The 9,834-nt window shown below is 33.2% G+C and overlaps 2 protein-coding genes across 2 annotated transcripts; one reads left to right on the top strand and one right to left on the bottom strand.

Moving 5' to 3' along the window:
• The first annotated feature begins 332 nt into the window (after positions 1-332).
• LOC7459888 (methyl-CpG-binding domain-containing protein 11) lies at positions 333-5,122 on the top strand. The gene is made up of 3 exons (XM_024589881.2): positions 333-483; positions 593-701; positions 4,069-5,122. Exons 2-3 carry the CDS (start codon positions 618-620, stop codon positions 4,834-4,836), a joined length of 852 nt encoding a protein of 283 aa, XP_024445649.1. The 5' UTR covers positions 333-483; positions 593-617; the 3' UTR covers positions 4,837-5,122.
• A 426-nt stretch (positions 5,123-5,548) lies between these two features.
• LOC7470090 (thylakoid lumenal 16.5 kDa protein, chloroplastic) lies at positions 5,549-7,697 on the bottom strand. The gene is made up of 4 exons (XM_002324611.4): positions 7,245-7,697; positions 6,433-6,572; positions 6,043-6,115; positions 5,549-5,895 (listed from the first exon to the last, which is right to left on the bottom strand). The coding sequence occupies exons 1-4, from the start codon at positions 7,627-7,629 to the stop codon at positions 5,786-5,788; spliced, it is 708 nt and encodes a 235-aa protein (XP_002324647.1). The 5' UTR covers positions 7,630-7,697; the 3' UTR covers positions 5,549-5,785.
• Between the last annotated feature and the right edge of the window lie 2,137 nt (positions 7,698-9,834).

The following is a 9,834-nucleotide window of genomic DNA, read 5'->3' as shown; positions in this document are numbered from 1 at the left end:
TTAAAAAATTACTTGGATATTGTTAAACTCGTCATTTAAAATACTTAACATATAAAGGTTATATATTGATTAGTTATTGATTTTGAATTAAAAAAAAATCACATGATATTTATATTTCATATAGAAAATAGATGAACTATAAATATCTTTACAAGTAACACACTCTCCTCCCATCAAAATTATTGGCGAAATAACAGCTTATGATGAACAAAGTGGAAACAATTTTGATAGTATAAGGGTAATGCCAGAGCAATTGATAGAAAAAGGACCGAATTGAAACATACTCAATAATTGAAAAACTAGATTGTAGTTTGCCCAAAACTAAACCTCATCGTCAACCCCTTTACAAAGAAAAATAAAAAAGAAAACAAAATCTCTCATAAACTAGTATCAAAACGTGGAAGTGTTCTTAGCAGCTAAAAATTTTATATATTGTTTGCTTTTTGTCTGTATTTTTGTTCACCAACTACAGAACAGGATAACGTATAACATATCTCTCTTGTTCTGTTTTTCTCTCTAGCTTACTCTCTATGTTTAGTTATCTATAGAAATACTTGTCGTTTCATTTATTATTATTTTTTTGTGTTTGCAGTTGTGAAGGTGAAATCTCGAGCTCCATGGAGAAAGATAAGGAGACTGTAACAGTTGAGGAAGAGGGTTTCTCTTTAGAGCTTCCTGCTCCTTCTGGCTGGAAAAAGAAGGTTCCTTTTTGAATTCTCTCTCTCTGTTTTCTCTTTTTGGTTTTTTTTTGTTTGTTTAAAGTTTGATTCTTTTTGGGTTATTTGTGTGTTTTGGTCTTTAATTTGGCTAATCTTGATTTAATTGCGAACTGGGTTTCTTTAGATTTTGTTAAATTTTGGGGTTTTGGTGTAGAATTTGGTAACTAGGGATTTTTGTGATGGGTTATAATTTATTACAAATTGTGGGATTTTTTGGGTTTTTTTTGTGTTGGAATTATGTGGGTTTGTAGTTTTATTAATTTTTATTGTTGGCATGTTTGTTTAATTTTAATTGTATTTTTTAATTATTTTATGGACATGTTATCTTTGTTCTTTTGCTATAATAATATTGGATGCATTTAGGAAGATTCCCATTGTTTTCTCTATTTTATTGATAAGACTGTTAGAGACAAACCAGCTAATAAAGTTTTTAGTGCTAAATGAATAAAGCCCTTTTTGTGTCAGTTTTGAATGCTGCATTTATGGTTCAAAGATATGGATGGATTCACGTTATTTACTTACTATAATAATTTATAGGATTGCAGTTCTATGATACTAAGGACCATTACTTGAACGGATAAAGTTCTTAAATTGGCTGGTTTGAGTTTTGAGAGCAACCTCTTCTTGTGAAAAGATTGCTCTGTAGGATTGTCTATAAATTTGTCTTCCAAACCCACTTCTTCAGTGGAGCTTAAAATGTAATATAAAATGTTTCAGGGTTGGATTTCTACCAAATTCTCCCTCTTAGAACTCTTTGGTGTGGCCATAAAATGCAATACTGTAGGTGGAATTGAAGATTTTGGTCTCTTGTCCGTGACCTCGTTTTATGGAATATTTTGAGGAATATTTATGGATAGATAAATGGGTTTTGCATTGAGATGTAGTGAGCTTGTTGCACTATCAATCTGCTATTCTAAAAGTTCAAGTGATGGAACTCTAGTCTGTGAATTGCCTTTTTTATCGGGGAATGCTGTATTCTTTTGAACTGCTGAAATAACATGTTAAAACATGAGCTTTGCTGTGCGATATTCTACATTTCCCAGAGAAAAAAGATGAAAATGATACATGAGGTTGCATGCCTTAGATTTTTTCTTCATTGGAAGGAGCAAAACAAAAGAGCTTTAAGTGAGGAATTAATGTACTTCCAGGCTCTTTGAAGAGCATTGGGTTAAATCTTACAGTTAGTGGCATATTGGATTGTTTTTTGCTGTTATGGTGGAGTCACTTGAACTTTAAAGAGAGCTTGTTTGTATTATGCTGGACACACAGTCATTGAGTTTAGCTGGTATTTCCTGCAATACTCTCTCGGATCACATGTCAATCTAAGCAAGGATAATGCTTTTGGATGGAATGTTCAAATGAGTTTCTGCTCTTTCATGTTGCAGGAACTAGAAAGTCATGGCTATAATAAAAGCTAAGGAAAAAGAGCTAGTATCAAATCAAATAATTACAGGGAAGTTGACCACATTATTATTCTGGAAGCTGTGTAGGTGTACTTTTATGGTTTGTTAATATGGTTGGAAGGATATAATAAGGCTTGATCTTGTAGTAAATCAAATAATTATAAGGAAGTTGACAACCTTGTTATTTTGGGCCCTGTGTTGGTATAACCTTTTAGAGATGTAATAAGGTTTGCTTATATTGTTGGAAGGATACACCTTGGAATTTCTGTAAAGGTTGCAAATTCAGAGTCAGAATCCTCCTAGTGAGATTTGTGGAAAAATTAAGTGTTTTGAATTTCATGGAAGACTTGACAGCCTTTGAAGGCTATATGGAAGACTAGAGCTCCATCCAAAATGTTATTTTCTGTGGGAAGCAATTTGAAGAAGAATTTTAACCATGAATGATACCCGGAAGAGAGGAAAAATTCTGGTGAACCAATGTTTTTTTGCAGAAAAGCAGCTGAAGCTATTAATGATTTGCTTTTACATTGTGCAGGGACTAGAAGTTAATGATGGTTGGTGTGTGGCTTTGAGGTTTATTGAGTCGTGGCAGGATCAATTTACAAGCAGTTAAATGCTTGAGGGTGTGTTTTTGTGGAGTAATAAAAGAGCATTTGAGGGGAGAGTCTATTCTCAATACTGTAAAGGATTTTTTGGTCAGGATTATGCATTTTTTGGCATCCTGGAAAACCTTTTAATAGCAGGAGGATCTTAAATAATAGATTATATATTTTGTGTGCAGATATAATATAAAGTCCATGAACCTAGATTTTTAGTTCATGATATATTCTGTACTTTTGAAAGGGTGGTACTCCCTTTGGTGCGTAAGTCTATTGAATTTTATTCACTGTCACTATTTGAAATTAATAAGACTGTTTAGTGGGAGAGCAATTTTGCAGGCAGAAGAACTGGGATGGAAACTAAAGAAGAGAACATATTTGATTATTTGGTTTAAATAAATGGCAAGAAAAGTGGAGAACTTAAATGCTTATGCTGATCCACCATATGATTGATCTTTGGAGATGGGTGCAAATGAGGAGGGAAAGGTCCATCATGATAGGTTTTCTTTATCTAATTATTAGCCTTTCATTTCTTGGCTAAGAAACAAAGGGACAAATGCTTCGGCATCTGGATGCCCATCCTCCATTCTTTTCCTCCCTTGTAACATATGGTATGCAAGTAATGTCAGCAACCAATATACATTGCTGAATTCACGGGGAAACCATGGTAGCTGAATTTTTTTAGGTGGTTTGCTTGTAAAATATTACTGCTTTTTTCTCCTAACTTTGATTGGCAGCATAGAAATAAAGTGGAGATGCATTCCTGGGGTTGTGCAATGGGTAACTTAATTGTACTTTGACCTCATAACTGCCCTTTGAAGTCCTCATAATACCACCACCGAGCAATCCCCTCCTCTTGTTCACGGTAATGACCAAGAAATCCTTTCACTAGAGGTTAAGATTACATTGACTTGAAATATACTGTGGACAATATTATTTAAAGAACTCACCTGAATGTTAAGTTTCCTTTAGCATAAGGTTATTAATGAGGATTATTTCCTAGAATCAATGTATAGCATTACAGTAAAACATTGGGACTATGTGTGTGGTTCTCCGTATGACAACAGAAACAGCACAGCAATTGCATTGAATCTGAATTTATTCAAGTTGCAGAAATCATGCAATGCCATTTGACTTATCTAGACCATATTCATAGTGGGAAATGCATCTATCATCTTGACTTTCATAATGTTGCACTTTTATTATAGCTGCTGTTACTTGAATGTTTTGGCACATGCTTAACATTGAACTTGTCATTATCTTAACGTAGCATGTATTTCTAGTGCATTGTTGGTTGTCTGTGCTGGTGAGTAGTCAACTAACCTGCCAGTCCATGTTGTTGTTTAGTTTGTACCCAAGAAAGGCGGGACCCCTAAGAAAGGTGAGATCATTTTCACTGCTCCAACAGGGGAAGAAATTGCAAGCAAAAGACAGTTGGAACAGTACCTCAGAGCACACGCTGGTGGTCCAGCAGTATCTGAGTTTGACTGGGGCACTGGTGAGACTCCAAGGAGATCAGCAAGGATTAGCGAGAAGGCAAAGGTGACTCCTGTGAAAGAAAGTGAGCCTCCAAAGAAAAGAAGCAGGAAATCAGCAGCTTCAAAGGAGAGCAAAGAAACAGAAACTACTTTTGAAGGAACTGAGGAGGCTAAAGAGGAAGCTGAAAAAACTGAGATGAATGACATGGAGGTAGAAGAGGGAAAGGACATCATGAAAGAAAATCAAGATGAAAATAAAGGACCATGTGCAGAGACTCAAACAGAGGCAGCTCCTGTTGAAGAAGCTGGAGAAGAAGTTAAAACTTCTGCTAAAATAGATGAGGAAAAGGTGCAAGAAAAGGATGGGCAACAACAGGGTGAGGCAACTACAAAGCAGGGATCAGGCGAACAAGAGAAAACAGGTGCAGCCATTGATGATGAGAAAAAGGATGAAGCTGTAGATGACAAAGAGAAACTCAACAGAACTGCTCCTGAGTCTGAAGGAGAGATAAAGGGTAAAGAAGCAGAGAATTGCACTAGTGAGAAACCTGATCATACAGGTGTCGATGGGATCAAAGAAAAGGTAGATGCAAAGGCAATTGAGAATGGCAGCAACGCTGGCGAGGTTAAACCTTGAGTTACTACATTTAGAGTTATTTAATTCCCTGTTTCGTCTCTATCACATCTTTCTGACCTTTTAGTCTGTGAAGTTCTTTAAATCACTGTAGCTTTAATGTTGTAATGAATAGCTATCTGATTGTTGATTCAGACATGCTTTAATACAGGCACAGGTTAGGCGTATAATGTAGCAGCTCTTTGCTAAACTAGTAGCCTGCAGTAGTAGTCATTGTATCGTCATGGCATCAAATACTGGTTGTGTAATATTATCATGCAGTTATGTAATAAGTTGCCGTTCGAGATTCTACGTGGTAGTATTCTTCATAGTTTGTTTCATGATTTGGTTTGGAGTTTACTGTTTTTTCCCTTCTAAATCGACCTTTGCCTGCTCAAGACTCAGGCCGTGGAAAAAATTATAGTAGATCAATTTAGAGTAATAATATGACTATATATGAGGGGTGGTGCTGGTAAGGTTCAAGTTACTGATTCCCTGTTTCTTGGATAGTAGCAGAAGAATGGAGGAGCAAGGATTGGGATGAAGACAGGTGAATCATGACTGATGAACCTGCTTCGGCCTCTCTAGTACATGTCGAAGCTGTACAACATTAGGATTCACATACTTTGTTTTGGTTCGCGTTCTAATACATGTTCCTTAATTTAGTTCACTTTGACTTGAAATTGCTTCGCATGAAAGTAGCCTCGTGTCACCAATAGGTGAATATTTGCAATGCTTGGTGAAAAATATTTTCTCGTAACCGAAGCTCAGAAACATTGGGCATGGAATTACAACTCGCGTGCAAGCAAAATAGCATGTTGATCTTGAATTGTAGGAACTACTCGGACTAAGAAGAAAAGAGAAGAGAAGAGAAGAATTGAATGATATGAGCCAGGGTGAGAAACCAGTGAGCTTCAAATGTTCCTCGCAACAAAAAGGAAATGAACAAAGAGGATCGTAACCCAGATTCCTTTCAAAGCCCTTTGAGCTGTCCAAACAGCCCTGTCAAGGTTGTCCATTTCTCAAAAGCAGTGGCTGATGATACAAAAGCAGTTTTGGAGGATTCAATGTCATTGCTAGTAACTGCAAAGTGAAAACAAAATCAAGTTATACAACCATTGATGTCTGCTGGACTACTGCCAGAGACCCAGATTGTAATGACCATGTTGAAATGTGTGGCAGAAATCAAAGTCATAGATCCCGAGTGAAGACAGTGGGAAAATAACAAACCTGATGAAATTAAAGAAGATAGAGAGGAATTAAAGGTGTCCACCTCTATCTTTTCTTCAGGGCTAGAGCTCAGCTGCAGAGAAACGGTACCGAAGTAATCAGAATCTATCAGAAAAGAATCATGCTATACACATATGGATTCACAAAAATTTCATCATTACGAAATCAAGACTTTAATACAAAAGGGGAATCTCAGGAATGCTGAAACATTAATCTTTAGATCTACAGAACAGCATTTTTTATAGAATCCAATGGTTGGACTCTACCCCTCCAATGATTACCTTGGTGAAGGCAAAGGCATCAATGGCAGCAAGGGATTTCTTCAAGAAGAAGAACAATGCAGGCAACTAATATACAAACAACATCAAGAACATAAATAATTGCCTTTACCTTGGTGAAGGCAATGTTAGCCTTCTTAACCCAATCAGTATCAGTGCTACCCCCAAGAACCGAACTAGCAGTAGATAGATCATTGTTGTCTATGGCTTGCCCTACTTTACTTAGCTTGTACACAAGATCTTGCAAATATCCTGCAACAGATCATTTTATTCCATAAATTAATACCATATATGTCACAGAAAACATCATTCAATCAGAAATTGACAATGCGCTGAGTAAGATCTTAAAAAATGGTCCTCGGTGAATTACTAAACTGAGTTAATGTGCTTACTGCAGAGAGATAGAAAAAATAACTCAAGTGCATAAATGCATGGTCCGCGGTGAATCACTAGACTGAGTTAATGTGCTTACTGCAGAGAGAGAGAGAGAGAAAATAACTCAAGTGCATAAATGCTTCCTCCAGATTATGATATCAACAAGTATATGCTCAAAACAAACAATAAAAAAAAGGGTTCAATTGTGGTGACTGCAATAAGATAATCTTAACCACGTTCTTCATGAGAAATGAGATGCATAACACCCCAATTTGAAAGATCCATGCAGTCGAGACTTGCAAGAAGGCAAGTCTCTCACACAGCCACAAAGAACAGTAGCTGAAACAGTACATTATAGTCGAGCTTCATTTTCAATCATTGCTCCATATATATTTATATATAGAGAGGAGAAGATGACAATCAAATTAGAATGAAGGCACCAAAAATTCATCAATAATAAACAGAATCAAGAAAAAACAAAACACGGGTCCAATCAAAATTATACACATTCTTGATGCATGGCTATGAAAGAATCCAAAAGGATATAACCTTTTTCCTTGTTAGCTGAGCTAATAACTCCTTGTCTTTCTAACCTTTTCTTTCTGTCCCTCTTAACTTTCTCCAATAATTCTTCGTCATCATCAGCTTCTAGTATAGCTGCATTGGAACTAGAACTACCTCTACTTGCCAATGAGAATACAAAGCTGGTTAAGAAGCAAATGGACAGGCTTCTTTTTGTTATAATAATTGGAGAGGCAGCTGGTACAGGAAGTGACTCATCACTGAGAGCTTTGCATGAAGGCAATGGTCTCCTGGGATTACATTTTTGTTGTGGACAAGAAAACAGGAGAGGTCTATTTGTTAGGGATGATAAAGAAGATGGTGTTGAAGAGGAGAGGAAGGGTTTTGCAGTCGAGAGAAATGTTGTCGCCATTTTTCTTGATTTATTATTATTTTTTTTGTTTCTTGTATTTTTTGGTGGGAAAAATTAGAGGTGTTGATAGTTTGGAAGTTTTTATTCTTGATGATAAGGTTTGCTGGATTCCGTAATCTGACCCAGTCATTTTTCAAATGCTTAAGGGAATTCTTGTCTGGCAATTTTTTTTTATTTATTTTTTTTTGCTTCAAAACTTTCAACTTGACATAGAAAATTTCCTTTTTTATTTTTTTGTTTATTTCCCCCATGAAAGAGGAACCAAAATCATTGTTATATAATTTTTGTCTTTTACAATATATAATTTTTTAAAGTTAAATATATATCAATAATTTCAGTCAAGTAGTGAATAATGATATAACACAATTAAAATAAAAATAAAATAAATAATTCAAGCAACTTAAAACACATAAAAAGTTAAAAATTATAGGGTAACCAGTCAACCAGTTTATGGAAAAGCCAGAACCAGTCGATCAGTTATTCATATAAAACTAAAAAAATCACTTATCTTATACTTTTTATAAACTCGTAAACTCGGTTTGATTTTACTGATTTTGCACGAATAAAGTCTGATTTTATTGTTTTTCGAGTTTTTAGTTCGATTTTGCATGTTAGATATAATTGACTCATAAAATTGCATGATTTTATGAGTCAACTCTCGATTTTGACAAGAATGATTTCTAGTATTATAATATTATTTATTTTGAGAATGAGTGCCCTTGCTAAATATTTTTAAATGGATGTAGAGTTTGTTTGGGAATGTGACTGGCCGCATGTTCCCAAAAACTTTTAATTGTCTTTTTGCTTAAATATTTTTTTTTATTATTATTATTTTAATGTGTTGATGTCAAAAATAAATAAAAAATATTATTTAAATTCATTTATGAATAAAAAATACTTTAAAAAACAACTGGTACCACAATACCAAACATACTCGTAATCTTTTAATTTAGTTTAAGGATATCACATTAACTACAAAAGAATATTGTTTGCAATGATGTAAGTTTGTACTACCTAAATTATTATTTTTTTGTATTAATCATAAAGTTATTATTAGATAGAATATAAACATATATTTGATCAGTTTTAAATAAATCATTAATGCTTAGATCAATACATTCAGAAATATTAATTTTCATAGAGCTTTTTTTAAGATTGAAATTTTGGATGATGATATGGAAAAAAAAAATCCACTTAGTTTTTTAATAGGGTTAAGCCTCTGAAAATATTTAAAGCATCAACCTTATAAAACTTATTCTTGCTAAATATATTGCAAATTTTATTACCTAATAACAAGTCAAAGATAGATGATATAGCAATTAATTTACTTTTATTATAATAAGAATCATATTAAATATTAGAAGGTACTCCAGTGATATATGTTATCAAGTTATTCAATTTTTAATTTTTCACATTAAAATATATACTCCAAGCAATTTGAGAATTAAGAATAAACTCACCTTTCATTAATCCAAGTTAACAATTGATTATCCAAATTAAGATTAAATAATAATTTTTTAAAAAAGTTAAAAATTATAATTTTTCTCAAACTCAAATTTTTATCACAATTTAAAATGAAAAAAAAGTTTAAATAATAAAAAAAAACATCTTTTAAATTATAATATGATCTAAAAACCTTACCAAACACTGCGCAGAGTTTTTTTGTTTTAAATGGCAGATCTCCCTGCTAAAAGCAAACGCAGCAAAAACAAATATACATAAAGCTGTTCGTTTAATATTATGAGATAGTTATTATTTTTTATAATTTATTTTTTATATTAACACTTTAAAACAATTTAAAATCACCCAAAAAATTAATTTAAAATAAAAAAAAATTAACTTTTGTTTAGAATCACTTTTAAAGTAAGAAACCGTTTAGTATCATAGTAGTGATTATTTTTTAAAGTATTTTTTGTTTATAAATATATTAAAATAATATTTTTTAATTTTTTAAAACTTATTTTTTACATAATCACTTCAAAACATCTAAAATCATTCTAAAAAAATTAATTTAAAGTAAAAAAGAATTAAAAATTTTCAAATTTTTTTTAAATCACTTTTAAAACAATACAAATAATACTATCAATGTATTATTGAGTCGAAGTTATTGATGCTTACTGTGGTGGTTGGTAGATGCCACCCTCTTCCAAAAAGAGAATCCATTAATTACAAGGGACTCGTCAAAAGATAATGAAAAAGTAGATT

The sequence above is a fragment of the Populus trichocarpa genome, chromosome 18 (genome assembly GCF_000002775.5).
Source record: "Populus trichocarpa isolate Nisqually-1 chromosome 18, P.trichocarpa_v4.1, whole genome shotgun sequence".
NCBI classification, from domain to species: Eukaryota; Viridiplantae; Streptophyta; class Magnoliopsida; order Malpighiales; family Salicaceae; genus Populus; species Populus trichocarpa.
This window is presented reverse-complemented; position numbering and strand designations above follow the sequence as displayed.